Raw genomic sequence first — 20,387 nt, 5'->3', positions numbered from 1 at the left:
AGTAGCGTTTACCATTTGTATAAGCATCGGTGAAATGCCCAAAAACAAAAGTAGAAACCACGATCCACTGGCAAACAGGCCAAACTAACCAAAAATGGGCGACAGCGAAGCGTGTTGCCATCATATCTATGGCGCGTATCTTGAACAAAACTAGTCAGAGTTCCATGGGATACGGATGTCGATGCTGGGAGTGGGTCTGCAACTGGTACAGGGTCGCGTGCGAGACGCTCCCATGCACACAGAGTTCTTGGAAATGCAACAAATGCAACAACGATGACCAGTTGCCCGGGTAATGAGCGACTTTGACTAATGATTTGTTCAGGGATCTAGTGCAAAACGTTGTCGTTGATATCGCCAAGCAAACAAAGGTTCATTGTTAGTTTAGTCTATTTTGTTTGATAATACTATGGCAAGCAATAAAAAACACAGACCAAAAACAATAACAGGTTTTTTTAAGACTTACAAGTTCCCATAGTAGAGAAAGCTTCACATCGAAAGCTTGAATATTGCCAAGAAATCTTTAGTCTCAGAACTTTTCTATGCCAGAAAACAAAAGAAGAGAAAAATACTTAACGGCGCCGTTGTCGTCGACGTCGACGTCGCAGCAGCCCAGCGGTTGAGAGTTGAGAGCAACAACCGTTCGCTGTCGATCGCCTCTCTATGCGACTCTCATGAATAGCGTGCGCGCGATTTCAGTCGCTACGTGAAACTCGCCGCAAGCACAACGAAAACGCAAGCAAAACCGTGCCAAAAAGTTGTGTTAAAATTAAAGCTGGGCCGCCGATAGATAGAGTTCTCAAGAGAAGGAAAACAAAATAAATAATTATCATTAATTGCCAATTGTTAAAAAAGGGCTTACGTTGAAAGTGAAGTGCGTGAGAGATTGGAAAGTGTAAGTGAAATTTGGCCAACTGCCAGCCCTCTTATTTGGCAGCCCTTCAATGCGGAAGGAAATGCTAATGCAAATGCCAAGTGTGTGACATTATCAGCAGCCATTTGGCAAGTGAATGCAATTGCAAAAAATAAAAAATAAATAAATAAAAATAAATTGAAATGATAGTCTGCCTGGGCAGTGGGCAGCTCGATCGAGCGATCGATTGAACACCAAATGCAAATCAAGTGATAAACGATCGCCACGAAATTGAAATAACAGGCGTACAGCTTTCGGCTGATAGGGGGACCAGCTAACCAAGTTCCTAGTTCCCTCCCCCTTTGCCACTGTCGATCGGAGACGATCGTCTGCCATTGACTGTCGCAAGTCGCCACTCGCCCCTCGCCCCTTACCATTCACAAGCCGCAGTCGCAGTCGCAGTAGCAGGCGCAGTCGTGTGTTTCATTTTATTATTTATACAAAATATATTCAATTTCATTTAGCTGTCGTCGGCGTTGGTGTTGTTGTTGCCTTCGACGGCGTCGTCGTCGTCGACAGCAATTCCAATATTCAAATGATCATGATCACTTGACTTCAACGATCGCGTTTCAAAGCTCAGCAATTTCTGAGCGCCTGCAACGGCAGCGGCAGACGCCAACAAATTATGATAAATACGCTAAGCAACAAAAAAGCAAATACAATTAAATATTATTACTAACAACAGCTCCCGTTTACGTTCTGATCGCGAAGCCTGCTCTCACCTACATCTGCTGCCTCTGACCCAATTTGTGGACGGCATTGATGAAAACTTATGAGCAAAACAAAACAGTTTGTTTATTTTTTTTCCTACGGTTATTTTTGCTTTTGCAATTGCGCTCTATAAAGGCATGACTGCATATATATAAAAATATGTGTGTGTGTTTATTTATACTGAATTGTGTTTCCTTAGCGCTGCATTGCTGGGCATGATGTCAGCTCCATCTCCCACTAAAAGAGAACGCGTTGACATTGAATTTGACGTCAACAACCTACAATGCTGAATTTTATTTTTGGGCATATGACTTTAAAGTCTGAGACTAAAGAAAGTGCAAAACAACTGAAAATGCATATCGACTGGGCGAATGTACATACATATATTGCAAATCTACAAGTAAACACACTCAGCTCAATTAGCCAGCGTGGGCGTATACGTAATATTTAGCATAAATTATCATTTTTGGCCGCGGTCTGCGCTACTTTTTAGGTATGCCAGTCAGCGTTGCCCAATAAAAATCACATTCAAAGTCGATAAGGAGAGACGAGCATGGAATAAATTTAAGCCAATTTTTAAGCGTGGCAGAAGAGAAACACCTGTTTTATCTGTGAATTGTGGCTAAGGATAACGAGATTTTGTGTATATATACAGACATAAATATACGTAAGACAACTTAATGAAGCGTTGTCATTGCTCAAACATTGATGAGCACTCATCTTTGACACAACTATATATATGTAAAAAATGTATATACTTGTGTATAATATTTATTTCATGCTACAATGCGTCATTAGGTTGCCTTTTAGGTTTGGGCATTAAAACACATTAGGAACTAATAAAAGTGAAATAAAAACACAACAGCAGAGAAGCTTTTACATAGATCGGCTGTAAACTCGTATTGTTAATATATGAGTCTCCTGCAATCTGAATACACCCGATCAAGCATTTCGTTTGCCAGAGTATGCCAAAAGCCAAGAGAGCGAGCAGCAAAACGTGAAGGTTAAAATTTACAAGGCAATCGGGCAGGCAGCAAGATAAAATAGCGGAATTCTAAATGGAATACATTTCTAGAAAAATGTTCTAATGCCATAAATGAAGCAGCCGCACACCTTCACAAACTAAAGTAGGCGTTGACTTTGGTACAGTGGTGCACGACTATGTGTGAAGCGAATGAAAAACCACAAAATATATATTTAATTAAAGGTATGTGCTTGGCAAATGATTTTCAAACGCAGCTGTTCAGAACTGGCAAATTGATATTTAAAATTTCTTATTGTATTAGATAATTCCATTTAATTACAAGTCTGTGAGGTAACTGCTCGGACTGCTGCCTGAACAAACAGGGGCCGGCTAAAAGCATTTTATTTATTATAAAATCTATAGATATCTAGAGAGCACAAAATGCTCGCGACCTTGTGGACTATTTATAATTCATTTAGTATTTGCTCGCCTGCCCGTTTCAAAAATGAATCATTTTTATGCCGAGTTTATACTATATGCATGTTTTCTCACTTTCGCGAGCGAAAGGAAAATCTTAGAGAATCATATTAGATTTAGTTGTTGAACGCGTTCAATGTCTGTTCATGACCATGAGCAAGTGTGACGGCTGACTGCGACAATATATATGTACGCATAGATAGATATGCGCAAATGTATCTCAAAGATACATAGCGGCATGTGCGTGTGCTAAAAGTTTGCCATTGCGAAAGCAATAAATGATAAATAAAAACTTTTCATTCGTTCGTTCACCCTGCAACTTCAAAGGCGGCAGCTGAGCAGTGCAGCTGCAACAACTTTAATTGATTTATACTTGTGGCATTTGCCAACTCAAGTGATTGAAAGCCTCATGCGGAAAGCCTAACAGACAATATACGAACAGACAAGAATTATCAGTCCCAAAGCAAAGTCGCGATTCGAGTTTTAGTAAAAACAAAAAGCCAAAGCCGCGTGCTTTCAACTTGTCAAATTTGGTAGAACGATTTTTGACCGGTTTACCAAAGCTCTGTCATATATCGAGACATTTGCTCCCACTAGCCGCACAGATTGAGCAATTTTGGCCAACAACGAGTAGAATAATGCTTTTTTGTCTTCATTGTGTTTCGCATAAAAAGTAGCGCAAAAAATGTCAAATTTAATTACGCGTCGATGCGCAAACAAATTGTGTGGGAGGTTGAACAAGAGTTCAACAATAATTAAAATTAAACTGAACAACAGTGCGGCACACGATTCAAAGATACATTTGTATCCCCAAGATACAAACAGCGAGGCACACGCTGACTGCACAACAACGATTCGCTTTCAGGCCCACAGCGCAATCGCTTTGAGCAGCTTGATCAACCTATATTTTAGGCGCCTGCACAATTCAGTTGATTTGTTTTTCTCTTTTATTTTTCCTATGCCCGCTGAATTCGAAATCAGAGCAATTGACATGATTTATATTGACTATATTCATTTCAATGCACACGCTGCGGGTGATTTTTATTTTGTTTAGTCGTTGGGCATATAGGTCATGTTTGTCTATCATAAATATAAATGTGTGTATGGGTAGTTACAAAAAAATCATAAATCTATCTCAATTATCTTACAATTATAGAGCACACTATAGCTTTCTATAGAAAGACTTACCAATAGAAAATTTCACAATAGCCGAACGCTTATAATTATTTATTATTATAATTTTTTTTGTTTAACCAATATAATATATACATCATACAACCTACATTGGCTATTTAAGCAAATACCCTTTGATAAAATATATTATAATACTAATCACAATAAATTTTATAAAACTTCAATTTTTCCATTAAAAACTCCTATCATCGAATAGGAAAACTATTATTATTTAATGTATCCTATTAAAGACTTATGATTTCGATATATGCTATGCGGAAACCGCAAATCTTACTGTATTAAAAACTTACCATTTAAAAAAATAAATAAATAATATTAAAAAATAAAAGACTTTGTAATGAAAATGCAATTCAAGTATATTTTATTAAATTAACTAAAGTTTGAGTTATTTTTTTAAATTAATTTAATTTTAATTTTAAAAATAATACAAAAACTAAATTAATAAAAAAAAAACTAGGAAAGTTTACATTAATATAAGCTATAATAGCTAAAGCACAAAACTTCTAAGGCCTTCGGCTTCAAATTGTAATGTTGTTAACTAACTTTACTAAATAAACGAAACAAAAGTTTTCTGAACAAATGAATCAATTAATTATCTCCATAAACTTATTTCCGCTCTGCATACAAAATACATTAACTATTTATCTATTCATAGTGATGGCTGAATTTAGATAAACGAATGATTTATAGCTTGATTATTAGTCGCGGCAGTTGACTGCTTCAAATTATAAGGTGAAAATATCAAATGGGTGATTTGTAAATGTATTTCTGAATCAATTAACACAATAGCAGATTTACTTCGGTAGCTGCATAAACTTAAAAGACTTTCCATCGGTCAGCGTTATGGACATGATCTCTAGCTCTCTTCATCTGCCAACCTTTCACATTTTTCGACATGAAAATACAGCATTCAATTTCATGAATGCAGTTGAAAAGCGCGCCCACACACATGTTGTGCCATGACGATCGTGTGCAAGCAACCAGTTGCACTTGTCAAACACTTTCCAGCTGAAGCCCACATAATCAACGAAGCTGCCTTTGAAATGCTTCAGAAAAGTCGCCAGCGAATCGCGCTGAAGTCGCGCGCACTCGTACGCCTACGCGTTCGCTTGAACTTGACTCTGTGCGCTTTGCGAGCTGTTTATGACCACATGGCAGCTCGCAACTCAGTTTAATTGTATGCAGAAGCGGAAGTCAGCGTCACCATTAGATTTTAATGTGCTTATTACACGGGCCATTAGCAGATGCTTTCGGCTGAACATGGGCAACGTGGCGCACATTGCTCAACTGATAGCTGGAAGCGTTGTTTACGTGTCACTATCGATGCCACTTGGCCAATCAGCCACCTACACTCCAGTGTGTGTCTGTGTGGTGTATGGGTTCGCATAGTTGGCATACGTTCATTCCAATGTATGTAGGTTGCCACACAGTCCAGCTAATTGGCCGCATCAAGAGCTTCAAGTGCTGTGCTCTATAGACCACATACAGTCAGACGTACTATATACCAGACCCCCAGCCTCGACTCCAAGTCTTGCCACATACACTATTAAAGTGTATAGAGCGTATCGTATAACAATAGACATGTAACTGTATATATGTACATATATAGAAGCCCTAAAAGCTCTGTGGAAACTGCGCATATCATTCTCAAATGGTTTAAATTTATTCACTATTTACACAACAACCAACACAACTGTAGGAGTGAAAGACGCGTACGAAACGCGTTAAAAACGCGCCATATGTCTGATTAAATTTCAACCATCTAGCTAGCACCGATCTCACGACTTTGCCCAACTATAGCAAAACGTTTACCGACCAATCTCAGCCATAAAATGTACGCTCTCCGACAGGTCTCGCCACTCACCCTTTCCCCCTCTTGGCCTATGCCCTTTTTAATTGCGTAATTTGTTCAGTTTTGCTTTTGTTTTCTATTTTGTTTTGAGTTTTTGCTAATTTTCGTAATTCTTTTCTCAACTTTTTGTTGTCTACGTCAAGTCATCGCATGGGATGTATTTAACAAGATTGAGAAAGATATATCAATAGTGTATTTGTTGATCAACGGTTTTATCCTATTCAATTTAGCCATTTGCTATTCTACGATTCAGAAACTTTTTGTAGTAGATTTTATCTGAAATGTTGTACCAGAGTTATAGTTCCAAAGTGATAAAATTGTAATACATATAAGTTTCCGGGAATAAATACAATTCATAATCTGGTGTACAATTTATATATTATAAAAGCAAATATAAAACAAAAAAAATACTTTAATGAATGCCTTAAATTAATTATACATATAAGAGAAAATGCTTCATTAATACAATTAAAAATTGAAGGCTTCAAGACAACAAAGGTTTCAGTCTGGCAAAGTCAACTGCATACTGCGGGCTTAAGGTGTATAAACAAGTTTAATTTTAATTTAAAATTCATATTTCCCTGTTTTCGCAATAAACTATATAATTTAAAGTTAATCTGTAGGGAAGGTCAACGGTAATCTGTGAGATCTTCAACTTATTTATATTTACAATCTCAGCTGTTATTAACTTTCCAGCTTAAAACCAATATACTCTGTTTGTCTTTATGAACAAGTATGAAAACAAACATCTACAGGGAACTGAATTCAGTCGAAAAGAATTTTACGATTCCACAGTTATATATTTAAGCAACAAATGAGTAACAAACGAGTAACAAACTTAGATCATCATGCTCTGCCTCTTCGAATTGTTATTTATTTATACAATTTAAGCGCTTTCTGCGATAGGTGTGAAGAAACGAAAATTCGCTTCGCCTATTTTCCGGTCTGCTGGCACTGCGAGTTTAAATTTAACTGCTGCTCTGCAATAGATGTTCCTGACACTGACTTTTGCAATGGCAACTGGTTAATGCCTTCGTAAAGTGCTTCCATGTATGACAAGACATTTTGGCGTCTTGCGATTATCTCATCAGCGTTGTATTGCTCCGGGCTTAAAACTAGTTAACCAGCACGTCCATAGCAGATAAAGAAAAACCGGCTAAGCTTCAATTTGAATTTGAATTCGAAATTTGCATGTGGCAACATCCACATCAACATCAAATTGGAGCTGCCGTTGTCGGCGTTGCATGTTAAGCGTTTGATTAATTTAATGACAATGCCCGTAGGCGGCAATCGATGAGGCATCACTTACATCTATCTACAGAGCTACATATATGTTAGTATCTGTGTGTGAATATGTGTGTAAGTAATTCATGTGCACGATTTGAAAGTCTGGCAAGGAAATCGGCTCTATCAAATTGATTTGATAAATTATTGAAAGCATGTTTTTTTTCCAGGAGAGAGTTTGCTATATTTAACAAAAATATGTATTTATATGTACATATAATCTATATTACATACATCTATAGTACATACATATACACATATACATGGCACGATACCTAAAAAAAAGAACAATATAAGAAATGCTTTTGTTATTGTGCTATATTTCTAAATTTAAATACGATTTGTTTTATAAACAATTTTGTGCTGACCGAATATACAGGCAATGCTTGACGTCATACAAAAATCTGTTTCACTTTGAATATTTCGTTTGCTTTAGGCACATTGCAATCACACATAAATTATTTTGGAAATGTTGATAAGATAACCTTTACCAAACATTGTGCTCATAATGCATCTGGGAATTGCAACACACACTTAAATTTATATAATGCTGACAAACAGTTGAGCGAATGTTAAAGTAAATAGTTACGTTAAGCGATTAACCTGTTTGAGGTCTGCTTATCTGTAACAACAGTTAATAAAGATAATTTCCCAAAAGTATTCTTAATTTCGATTACACCGTTAATGACTTATAAAACTGTTCGAAAAAAGTGAAGACGTGTGCCCATCACGTCATCATTTTGGGAAAACAGAGTTCGAGGTGTCAAAAGAATATTTTATAGTTTTTCAGAGTTCATTAAAAGCATTTTTTGGCACATATGGGGAAAATACATTTTTATGATTACAGAATACATGTACATATGCACATATATACACAATAAATTTGAGGCTCCATAAAAACTAAATAAATATTATGTACATAGAACACATATATATAAATATATAGATATATATTTATATAAAGGTCAAGGCAGCAGAAATTAAATTCAATTAGAAGCTGCTAACAAGCTGTATTTAGTTTTATAGAGCATTAAAAATGATTGATATACGTCGGAATATTACTATTGTACACTGAAAAAAAAAAAAACTGTTTTGCTGTAATTTTTTAGCAATAAAAAAGATTTCAAAGTAAAAACAAAAAAATATATACTTATATTTTAATCTTTTTGTTTTTTTTTTTATTTATTTATTTATTTTTGTAATTTGTAATAATAAAATATTACCATTCTTATAAAGCATGAATCACACAATTTATACAAATATTTTATATGTATTTTTATCTACAGCTAAGCAATAAATCAATTCAAAATGCCGAAACCTCTCGTCAAGTCCTGCTGCCTGTGTCAGTCGACACGTAATGGCTCCATTATCTCAGGAACTTTGGCCATCATTTTATCCATCATCACGATAATTGTGATATTCACAGCACGCGTGCATTTCAAGACAATTATCTTTGACTTCATACCAAACAACATAGTGAAAATCATTCTGGTGGTAAATCTATGCATGACCATATTGATATCATTGCTAATGATGTTCGGCGTTGTCAAGGTATGACCACTGATTATAATAGGCTGATTCCAAATCTACATATGTATATATATTCATTTTTATAGCGCAATCACTATCTGATGGTTCCGTGGGTGGTGCTGGGCATAATGATTGCCATTGGCTTGCTCATTTCTGTAATTTACACTGCCGTCGTCTTCTTCATCGACGGCTTCGTACTGACGGGCGTTCTGTGGCTAATCTTCGGGCTGATCTGTTGCGGTAAGTGCATATCGTCTACACCAGCTAATGGTGGCTTCTCCTTGTGCGGTTTTTAGCACCGGATGGCGTTTATATGCCAGCCGTTTTCACTTTATTGACGCATTTATCATGCGTCGATCACCTTCGTGCCGAGAGCAAAATGCGGCTGGCGCGGAGTTCAGACTGGCTGACAAATGAGGCGCGAAGTGCCTTGCCACGCAATTAGCTCTGCTGCCAAATGGCAAACAGTAGTGATTCCCATTTAAAAGATATTCAGGCTTCCATATCCATAATATCTTAACCTTAATTACATTTATAGACTTTTTATTATTATTATTAGACTTTCCATATTTATTTTTTTTTTAATTTTAATCTACGCCCCTAACAGCTATTTATTTTTCGTAGTTCAAAATGTAGATACATAGATGTTTGCATAAATATTATATATTTGTATCTAGGTAAACAGGTTGATGTCTTAATACAAAAGAATTACAGAGAATCAATTCATGTAACTTTAGAAAACAATTGTTACCTTATTACAACTGGATTTGAAATTTTGTGTATTTTTGAACTATTGCTAAAATGTGTAGTTCCTTTTGAAATATTCAATATTTTCTGGCCGCGCCCGCAAGTATGCTACACTTTTTATGTTGTCTGCTTTTGCTGTGCAGTGCTGTAATTTAGCCTTTTTACAGTTAGATCTAGCCGTTTGTTGACTGATCATGCTCTAATTTGAATATATATGTTTTCCTATATTTTGATTCTGTTCAATTTTAATATATGTATGCTTTAATATTTCCAGCTATACTCACATATTGTTGGTGTGTCGTCTACAGTGAGTACGCAAATCTGGCCGAGGAGAGCGAACGTGGGCGGTACAACAAGCAGCCGTATCGTCGTTGATGGACTCTATAGATCATAAAGATCTATCTTATCTGTTAGTTGATAATAAACTAAAATAAAACTGCTTTTGTTCGTAATTAGCTCATATGCTTAACTAATAATTTTAATTTAATTACTTTATAATGCGTACCCCAATTGGCATATACGAATACATAATATAGTTAAGTTAAATCAAATCATATTGGGTACGTACTAAGTGTAATTGAAATTCTTAACCCTTATGTCATTCTTTTTCACTGTCCAATTGTTGTAATTTGTACGTTAATTTTGTAATACAACATAATAATAATGATATTGTTAACACGTAAATAAAACAATTATTATATACGATAAAGTGTACGAGGTCATTGTGGGTTTATTGTGTAACTTCTCTCACATTTTCTGGTTTTCCATTTTATATTTCAAAATAGATATTTATTTCTCTCAAAGTCTATCAAAATTGTAAATTAACTAAAATATATGTGTGTGTGTGTTGTATAGTGGTATTGAGTGGGCGTGTCTCGTAAGTGACTAAGTAAATTTATTTACAGTTCATTTCGTGAATATTTGGGCTTAAGCTCCTCAATGCGCTTAATAAAATCGGTTTTCTCCAGACAACCGTCACAGCTCTCATCCCAATCGTTAAGGATCTTCTTCAGATCACGCACTTTCAGCTTCTTTAGGTCAACATTGTTCAAATCAATTTGTTTCTCTGCAAAATAGAAATAACTGTTAGAAACATATCATATATTAAATGTTGAATATTGAATCACATACCATAACGTAAATCGCAAATCTGTGCATCCTTTTTCTTCAGCTTTTCACATACTTTCTCCGCGGGCATTGACCAACTTAGTGGTTTACTCATTTCATTCAAAATACCTGTGGCTGACTCCTCAAGACCGCCCAGGTAATAACACTGCGTTAAATAAAAAGGACGTTTTTGTATGTTTCATTTGTTAAATGAGAACCTGTTTGCCGGCAATTTGGCCTTGGTCAACTCACAAATCTATGTTCCTTGTTTTTCTGTGTCTTGCAGAATTTCTTAAATGCAGTTTCAATCAATTTATAATCCTTTTTCGTCGTATCGTCCAGTGTGTCGGCAAAACGTTTAACAGTTTTCACACAAACTGTAATTACATACGGTGAAAATGTATTCCACAGCATTTTATACTTACGTGGCCATCAACGGCCCACTTCTTATATAGAAGGTGTACATACCTTCGCAGTCATCCTCTTTGATCGCCAGTGCCGTTTGTGCGACGCCGACTATGAAACATATCATTACTACTATTTGTGACGTGTTCATTTTGCACGCTGCTTTTTAAAGTTTTATTTAAAATTTAGTATTTGTTTGATGCTTACGTTAGCTTGGCAGCCAACTTGTTAGCTCGACTTGGGTTCTTAACTGTGTGACCAGTTATTGAACGGAATTTAATATGGAATTTCTGTAGAAAAATACTAACCAACCCATATTGCATGTTTTTCAAAAATATACCATAGAATTATGATATTATAAAAATGGCATAAAATACTTCTTTGATCGTGTAAAATTTAAAAACAAAAGTGTTCGTTTTATAAATCCAATAAACAAGTTTGTTGAAAATTTAATTTTATGCAATTTTTGTTTAACTTTTCTCTGGAACATTATAATTTTCTTGTTTTCTATGCCATACTCTGCCTAAAAATAGACTACAGTGTTGTTTATAATTTATTGTCGAACAAAACAAGAATTGTGTTTATGTGAACGATCGCTGGCTCTTTTATTTGTTGCCAAATTAAAATACTTATAGATCATATATTTAAACAGCTTTCAGAGAGTAAATACACCATAAAATGTAACCATTTTTGCTCTGTATGTATTCAAGCTCATCATATATATGTAAAAGTTAATGTGATTAGGTTAATGAAATTCTGTTACCCATATCTATTCGATAAGATAATTTATACTTATGCGAGAGTGTTTGAAAGCCGGTGTGCTGCTGCTCTCGTCTGTGGAATGCAAAAAAGCCGAAAATTCAGGCAGTACTGACTCAGTCAACGCGGCGGAAAGAACTTAGAGCGTGTGTCGGTGGCGACAGCGGTTGCAGTCAGCAACTTAGTTAGGTTCTTCTATTGCTATACGTAAATGAGAGGGCAAATATGTATCTTTTATTTAGTGAAAAGTGCTTTACCCGTGACGTCGTCGTGCGATCTTTGGACTGCTATTTTTGTTGAGAACGTCTGCTGCTGCGAGATTGCAGTCGAGCAGTATTATTCGAGCAAGCGAACTGTAAAGACCTCGCGGCTAACCTGTAACCGTTAGCAACCCAACAGAAAAGCAAAGCAAAGCAAATTAAAGCGAAGCGAAATCTAATTTGTTTACATTTTTGTTGAATGAAACTGCAATTTATTGACTTGAATACATACCTTGAATTTGTGTTGGTTCTAATTGTTTAAACGTGTCTAACAGCTGCATCCATATATTTAAATAGCGCACTTCAATAAAATAAAGTAAAGTTTTAAAATGGCTGAAGTTAAATACTTGGTTGTGCTACCAACAAATCCCAACGAATCAGACAGGATGAGCAAAATGGGTATCCAAGGATGTCTGCTGCAGGAACCAGAACAGTAGGTTAACTCTTACCACTTAAGAACAGTGCTCTTTTATTGTTTTAGAAAATCGATGGAGCCCTTTAAGTAACCCAATTTTTTCTAAGAACTGCCATTACGAAACTTGCGTGTAAACATTTTTAGTAGCTTTGCCGACATTCCATTGAAAGAGGCATTTCTAAATTGGGTTTTTAGAGCAAATGCACACATATTGGTGTGAAATATTTTAACGGCATTATTGGTTTAATTTTTATGATGTTACACATATACATAGATTTTTTGCGCACAACAAGAGGAATTCAGTCTGTTTATTTGCTTAGCCTAAATATATTAGGATCTAATTGATATGCCAGCCTGCAGCATAAATTATCGCGGCTCGCCTTGCTCTTGGCTTTTCTATATCAGTTCCCACAATCAATGACATCATCAACACCAAAAAAATTAAAGCATCATCAGCCACGCGCTCAAGACGCCGGCCGCTGGGCTGTTGCGACGGAGACAACAATACGATGAAATCTTTTTAAAACAGACAACAGACAATTAATAGAATGAAAAGCATCAAATAATAAATATGCCAGTACGATGGTCAGTCAACAGGTCAGACTTTGGGTGCCCATTCTTCAACTCGATGGTCACTGAGCAAATGATATCAATAAAGCTTAATTCTACATATTTCATCATATTCGTGGAGTTTGCGAGCTTACACTGCTTGGATCCGGCTTTGTGTTGTAAGGCGTGACATTGGCATTTATTTACAGTTCAATAACGCTATCTCGCCGCGATGATAACATGAGCATTGATTGTTAACTTTTCATGTCTTTAATTCGTTACCCTTATAATGATAAGATAGATTCATGACTAATATTTACAGACAAACTACGTAGATTAGTTCTTAAGATAAGATACCTCTCTATATAGCTCAATTTCTTATAGCCCCTTAAAATCATCACTTGAATTGTTCAACTTATTTATTATTGAGTATGCAACATTCAACATATTAATATAAACCTTATGTTCCCATGCAAAAATGCAAAAACGAAATAAATCTTCATATAGCTAAAAATAGACACTCTTTCTTGATTTGATTATCGCAAGATTTTTGCTTCATTTAAAAGGTCATGGTCTTTGAACTGATCTTCATAACTAATAATACAAATGGACCAATTACAATATGCATCTATTTATATGCATCATATCGATCGATTACGGTATATCAATCCGGCTCTAGCTGTATTCGCATTTCAATGATAGAAGATATATAAAATAAAAACCTATATTCGGTATCTATCGTTCGGTAATAAATGATTGTGTACTAAAAATTCAGTCTCTTGTCTAGTGTCTTTTGTGTATATAGTGCCATACAAAATAACGTATATGTGGTAAAAGATATGGTAATTTGTCATGGGTATAAGAAAACAAAGTACGTAGCACATTGTCATTAGAACCTCGCTTCAGTATATATATGTATGTATATATTCGAAATTTAATGTCTCCAACTTCAATAGCAATGTTATGCTTCAAATTCAGTTGGACATCGAAGCGGATAGTAGGTGCTTTATTGAGCACTTCAGAAACACGTATGAGAATTAAGTGTCATTTGAGGAATGTGACAAACATTCAGAGAGTTGAGCGTTGCCAATGTGTAAGAAGGCACTAACGAATTTACAATGAATCATTAGGCTACCGGTTGGAATACCGGTTGGGAACAAATTATATTTTAGGCGTAGATTGTGAATTTGTTGCACGTGCTTCACACCTACGCGAACATATTTGACTAGTGACATGAAGGTCAGCTTAATGATATGTGTAGGGGTATTTAGGGGCTCGAACTTAGGAATTTCACATCTGCTACAGCAGATTCCTCATAGACTATGTATTTACTTGTTAATTGCTAACTAAATATGCTCTTCTGGGGGTTTCTTTTTCTTTCATTTACAGATTCTCGATTAATTTCGTAAACAGTCCCAGCTGCACAGACAACATAACATATCATTTTAAAGTTAGGGTACCCGCACAGACGATCGTCGAGAATTACAAGATCAATGGCGAGTGGAGCGACGCACACCAGGAGAAATATCTGAATATATTCGATGGTAAAAGCGACAAGACAATGCCAAGCATATCCAGTATTATAAATGACGGCATCGATGCCGTACTTCACTATTCGTTCACAGAGTCAACCTTTTCGCTTGAGTTTCAATTCGATTACAATAATTCGACCATACACGTTTACCAAGTGCGTGGACAGGGTCACAATTTCGTTACGAAATTCGAAACGCTCTTTTCCCTATCCGACATACAGTCGATTCAGGTGTGGGGCGATGTCCAAAAGATAACCCAATTCTCATTGAGTTACGATTGAGGGTAGCTGCAAACCTGATAAACGACCTATAAGGTTAGCGCTGCATTCTTTATCTTCTCAATAAATCTGTTTTCTTCTGGTATGTTTGGTCCGCCGCTTGGTTTCTGTTTGGGTTTGTTATGTTCTGTTCTTTGCTTGGCTTGGTTTTGTTCGGTTTGGTTTGGTTTGGTTTGTTCCGCTCTCTCCCACATCTAACAATGTTATTTGCACTTAGTCCCATGCACAATTCACACGGAACCTAAATACATACATATATATGAGTCCAAATCACAATCATTCGATTTACAGTAACACATTTGGAGTAAATTGCATCGCCCTGCTACGCTTTTTGCACTGCGCCTGACTGGATTGCTCCATTGCTGCATCATGAGTGGAGCGTACCCACTATCCAGTAGTATTATGTAGTATGTAGAAAGTAGTCGCTAATTTTAATACACTTTTCTTTTCTGTTATGTATATTTAAGCCAAAGAATTTGAAATTTATTTATTTTCTATTAAATGTAAGCAAGATACGAATTCGGCAACCTCACATCCCATTCAAAGTATTAATTACAATGAAAAATAATAAAAAGAACATGAACATTATTTAATTTTACGATCCTAAATCCCATTAAATGTTGAGTAATTCGTTAATTTATGGTTTCGAATTCATTTCACTTGAAATTTTCAGAATTTGTTTGCGTAATATTTAGTTGGAATCGTGCTTCAATTTGCACTAGCCAATGGTATTTAGTAGTATGCCTGCATTCGTTGCGTTTCGTGGAAAAAAAAAAAATGATTTAAGGATGGCCAGAAAACTATTTTTCTTTATTTTTTCTTTTCTAGTCTATATTTTCAGCCTACGAATCAAACAAAGAAAATAACTTGAATATATTGTTTAAACAACGACGGCTGCCATCTGCTTTATTGCGCATCGAGCACCGAGCGCTCCAAAACCAATAAAATAACTATTCCATAAATGAAACAATTGCATTTATTTTCATTTTCGATTTGGTTGAACTTTCCCATTTCCTTTCCATTTCCACCTAACAGGTGTGGGCATTACAAAGATCTTAGTATTACAAATAAGTTTACGGCTACTAGTTTATGTATTTGCGTTTGATAAATATTTACATTTAAATGCTAATAAAATCGGTCTTAGATCTATAAATATGTATCTCTAATATTGGCAAGTCCTAGTGCTTAGCTTTATATAATTGAATTAAAATTAAGGAAACAAATATAAATAATTTTGGAAATGAATCGTAAAAGAAATAATAATCAAATAAATTAGATGAAAGGAACAAGGCAAACAAACAAACATATAAATATAATATATACAATACAAAATAATATAAAACGAACGCGTATATTGCACAAATAGAACTGAAAACCCTTTGCTTGATTGAAAAACAAAAGGGATCGACCTAAACATAAGTAAAACATAATGAGAAAAAAGCATTAACATTTGTTCTGGTAAGGAACCTGGCAGTAGACCCACACGGACTAGATGAGAATTCGAGCTACTCTAGTAGAACGAAATCCGAAATCTACTTTTCGAGCTTACAAACTATTTGGTTTGAGGACCCGCTGCCATTGTGAAACTGTGATAGTCCCAGCTGGACAAAGTTAGCCAGAGATGGCATAGAGGAATCGGCTGCCTGAGTTATTGTTATTGTATTCCCATCCAAATCTACATGCATGATTTGTGGATGTTGTTGTTGGGGCTGTTGTTGCTGTTGTTGTTGCGGCGGCTGTTGCTGTTGCTGTTGCGGCTGCTGTTGGATTTGCATTTGAGATTGCGGCTGCTGCGCTGGTGCGCCACCTGAGGATTCTTGCTTCACTTCATACTGATTCTGCAATGCGAACCGCCAATTAGTCCATGTGGCAAGGAAAACTGATTGACTATTACCTTTGTACCACCTGTATGCGCTTGTGTGGCGGAAGCTGCGTTTCCGGCACGAGACTTTTTGTGCATCTCACGGTGCTTTTCATATTGCTGCTTCGACGCGAAGTTTTTATTGCAGATGTCGCAGGTGTGCAGTCGAGTCTCGCCAGGCTGGATGTTGTGAGTTCTGAGGAGGAAGTAAGTCAGGTATATTAAAAATTCAAATTTACTTTTAACAAATATCCACATAAACTAAAGAATACTTTATTTTCAGTTTGTAGTGTATTTATTAAAAATAAGTTAAGGACTCAACGTACTCACCGCTTATGCTTGTTTAGATTATCCTTGCGCGAGAAGGGTTTCTTGCACTCCTCACAGGTGAACATTTTTTGGCCAGAGTGGGAGACGAGATGGCGTGACAAATGCTCCTTCCGACTGAAGGCCTTGTCGCAGCCTTCTTCGGTGCATTTAAAGGGACGCAGCCCCTCGTGAAGTTTAACGTGTTGCGTAAGATGCTCTTTCTTCTTGAACTCGCGCCGGCAGTTGGGACAGGTAAGCGCATTGACAGGCGTGGCCGTGGGCGGCTCAGTTATCGAACTGTTGGCCAACTGCTGCTGTTGCTGCTGAGGCTGCGCCTGCGGCTGTGGCGCTGTAGGTACCGGCAGAATTTGCTGCTGAGGTCGAGCGGCTTTTGTTTTCTGATTCTGCTCAGGCGGCTTACGATTGATTTTTCGTTGGTTAAGAATATGTGTGACAGGCGGCGTTGGCAGCTGCTGCACCGCCAGGGCTGGTGGTGGCGGCGCTGGCTCGGTTTTGGGCAATTGTAACTGTGCTTGTGGCTGTGCCTGTACCTGTGCCTGTGCCTGTACCTGTACCTGTGCCTGTGCCTGTGCCTGTGCCGTTGCCGCCGATTTTGCCTCCGGCTTTGGAGCAGCCTGTGTGGATATGCGACTAATAGTTATATTTTGCTTGTTTATCAGCGGCAATTTATGGCTCGCCACGGGATGTTGCTGCTTGGGCAACTTGGTGATGGTTGTATTCGACGAGAGTCGTTGCAAGGCAGCCACGTTGGTTTGTCCTGTTTGAGATGGCGGCTGTTTAATCTGCGGCACACGCTTAAACTCTGTCTGGGGTGTATTGCTAGACGTTACAGTTGAAGGAGCTGCAACTAAGGAAGCACTCGACGGTGTGGCCTTATATTTGATCTGCTGCTGTTGAATCGGCTGCTGCAGCTGCCGTGGAGAGGGCATCTTGAATGTCACCGACGATTCACCACTATTTTGCTCAGCGCTTACGTTCCGAATAACCACCTGTGAGCTGTTCCCATTTCCGTGGGGAGATCGAATGATTTGCTGTGAGGTTACTTTTGCTGTAGCAGGCGCTAGTTGTTGCTGTTGCTGCCGTGATTGTTGTTGTTGCTGCGAATGCTGTTGTTGCTGTTGTGAAAGCTGTTGCTGTTGAGGTTGTTGCTGTGGCTGTGGTTGTGGCACAAGGAACTGATTTTGATGTGTTGTTGTCGCTGCTTGAAAGGCCGTGGCATTGCCCAACGTCTGTGGCGTCAACTGCAATGTGGCTGGAATGGAAGTTGGTGTCAACTGCATAATGGGCTGACCGTCTGCTGTGGCCAATTGGGGCTGAAGCTGCAAAATTGAAAACAATTTGAATATGCTAAATATGCATTCAGAAACCTAAAGCTCAATGCACAGACATACATACGTAAGTAAAATTCTATTTGCATATTAGATTCGTTCATCAGCCAAGTAATGCTCACCTTCATTTGCACCTGATATGTGGTGGGCAGCACCAAATTCTTTGTGTCGATGTGCGCCACAATCTGCTGGTCGGAGTTTTCATCACGTATAGTTATTGGCAAGAAGCATTTATTTGGAGAGAGCATGTTGGCGGCTCCGCTACCACCAACTAACTGAGTGCCCGTCAGGGATAACAGAGCGGCTGCATTGAGCTGCTGGGCGGGCTGAACAGTTGCAATGTTGGCCGTTGAGTTGTTGCTGGAACTTGCACCGCCTGGCAACAGTTGCAACTGAATTTGTGGCTGTGTCCCACCTACATTTCCGAACTGTGGTAAGCTTCCAGTAAATTGTGGAGCTGTAGCTGGCGATGATAGTACAAAGTTTAATTTCGGTTTTTTGCTCTCCGTGGCATCATCGCCTCCATTGGCCAACTGCGATTGCGCTTGCAGCTGTTGAATTTGTTGCCAAAGTGCCTGTTGCTGCAGTAATACATTGATGTCGTTAATCTGCTGCGGCTGCAACTGCAGTTGCGCAGCAGGAGCCGGCACCGCTGTTATCGTCTGCGTCTGCAACTGTACAGATTGCTGTTGGGGCTGCTGCTGTTGCTGTTGATGCTGCTGTTTTATACTCGATAAGGTGGTGCTGCTCTGTGTGCTATGCACGTTATCCTTCTTACCGAGCGGCGTAATTTTGATGTCAGGCTTAAGGCGTATAAACTCTTCCAAAGTGCTGCAATCAAAGATGATAATAAATAAATGATTTGATTGCAAGTTAAAACCTACTTTTGCTTTTCGCTCTTAACATCATTCTGGGAATGTGAATGCTGCAACGGTTGCGCCGGCACATGACTATCCACAGTAATTGTATATTGCTGTTGTGGTTGCTGCTGTTGCGGTTGTTGCTGCTGTTGCTGGACCTGCATGCCAACAGCCTGCATGATGCTGCTGAGCAGATCATTGGGCTGTTGGCTAGCGTTGCTTGCGACAAGACCTCCGGACGATGTTGTGCCAACCACGCTAAGACTCTTTCCAGAGTCATTGATGGCATCCTTAATGAACACCTTCTCCTCGCTCTGTAGCGTCCGGTGGTTCAGCCAGTTGTTGAGTATCGTCTGAGAGTTTCTTGATATATTGCGCATTTCGTATATCTGTTCCACTTGCTGCGCGCAATGGGAGCATATTACCTTGGGCAGCCGATCCTTTTCGTCGATCTGTGCATTAGGATGGCAAATAATAATTATTATTAATACAGTTATCATGATTTCTTTTTGTATGTTACTCACTTGCACTGGCAGACATTCTGAGATTTTCTGGCTTAAATTTTTCGCACGTCCATCGGGGGAGTAAATATTTATTTTCTGTTCACTGCTTGCGGTGCAGATGCGACACAAATCCCAAAAATTTATGCACCGCACATTGGACATGTTTTGAATTATTGTCCAAGTTTAGGCAGCTAGCGAGAAAAAAAGAATTGCAACCGCTTCCCGCGTTCGCACTTTGTTTATATACACAAAATACACACACACACACACACACACAAAGTCATGCACACTCGATGATAATCAAGGCTGTTGTCTGCTGGCTTCAACAGACATCTTTATACACCTTAACGTGAATCACAACCGCATATTTTGAATATTTTTTACACTCGTTCTAATTCCTGTTTGTTTTATGCTTTCCTTTAGCTAGATAAACGCATCTATTCATTTTTTGTGAAAACAAAAGTTGTTTAGCAGAGTCAGACGCCGCAATACTCTGACGAAATGGTATTAAATTTAACCTTAAAACAAAAT

At 37.7% G+C, this 20,387-nt stretch overlaps 4 protein-coding genes across 7 annotated transcripts; 2 read left to right on the top strand and 2 right to left on the bottom strand.

Moving 5' to 3' along the window:
- The first annotated feature begins 677 nt into the window (after window positions 1-677).
- LOC108650977 (uncharacterized) lies at window positions 678-10,888 on the top strand. The gene is made up of 4 exons (XM_018100351.3): window positions 678-892; window positions 8,679-8,943; window positions 9,009-9,162; window positions 9,944-10,888. Exons 2-4 carry the CDS (start codon window positions 8,701-8,703, stop codon window positions 10,042-10,044), a joined length of 498 nt encoding a protein of 165 aa, XP_017955840.1. The 5' UTR covers window positions 678-892; window positions 8,679-8,700; the 3' UTR covers window positions 10,045-10,888.
- On the bottom strand, window positions 10,382-11,436 carry Manf (mesencephalic astrocyte-derived neurotrophic factor). The gene is made up of 4 exons (XM_018100325.3): window positions 11,245-11,436; window positions 11,029-11,153; window positions 10,801-10,942; window positions 10,382-10,735 (listed from the first exon to the last, which is right to left on the bottom strand). Exons 1-4 carry the CDS (start codon window positions 11,330-11,332, stop codon window positions 10,569-10,571), a joined length of 522 nt encoding a protein of 173 aa, XP_017955814.1. The 5' UTR covers window positions 11,333-11,436; the 3' UTR covers window positions 10,382-10,568.
- Window positions 11,437-12,011: 575 nt separating this feature from the next.
- On the top strand, window positions 12,012-16,294 carry LOC108650946 (uncharacterized). 4 transcript variants are annotated; one of them, XM_089258740.1, is made up of 3 exons: window positions 12,012-12,633; window positions 14,554-15,010; window positions 15,803-16,294. In XM_089258740.1, exons 1-2 carry the CDS (start codon window positions 12,530-12,532, stop codon window positions 14,975-14,977), a joined length of 528 nt encoding a protein of 175 aa, XP_089114866.1. In that variant the 5' UTR covers window positions 12,012-12,529; the 3' UTR covers window positions 14,978-15,010; window positions 15,803-16,294. The 4 variants fall into 4 exon arrangements, with proteins under 4 accessions (XP_089114866.1, XP_030241812.1, XP_017955784.1 ...); XM_030385952.2 differs by having other exon boundaries at window positions 15,648-16,294; XM_018100312.3 differs by lacking the exon at window positions 15,803-16,294 and having other exon boundaries at window positions 12,036-12,633; window positions 14,554-14,708; window positions 14,790-15,551.
- On the bottom strand, window positions 15,933-20,355 carry pad (poils au dos). The gene is made up of 6 exons (XM_018099508.3): window positions 19,878-20,355; window positions 19,378-19,805; window positions 18,616-19,324; window positions 17,166-18,484; window positions 16,869-17,031; window positions 15,933-16,812 (listed from the first exon to the last, which is right to left on the bottom strand). The coding sequence occupies exons 1-6, from the start codon at window positions 20,016-20,018 to the stop codon at window positions 16,507-16,509; spliced, it is 3,066 nt and encodes a 1,021-aa protein (XP_017954997.1). The 5' UTR covers window positions 20,019-20,355; the 3' UTR covers window positions 15,933-16,506.
- Between the last annotated feature and the right edge of the window lie 32 nt (window positions 20,356-20,387).

This window comes from Drosophila navojoa, chromosome 2 (genome assembly GCF_054131105.1).
Source record: "Drosophila navojoa isolate 15081-1374.11 chromosome 2, UAZ_NAV_1.0, whole genome shotgun sequence".
Classification (NCBI taxonomy): Eukaryota; Metazoa; Arthropoda; class Insecta; order Diptera; family Drosophilidae; genus Drosophila; species Drosophila navojoa.
The sequence above is the reverse complement of the archived record's forward strand: the minus strand, read 5'-3'. Positions and strand labels throughout refer to the sequence as shown.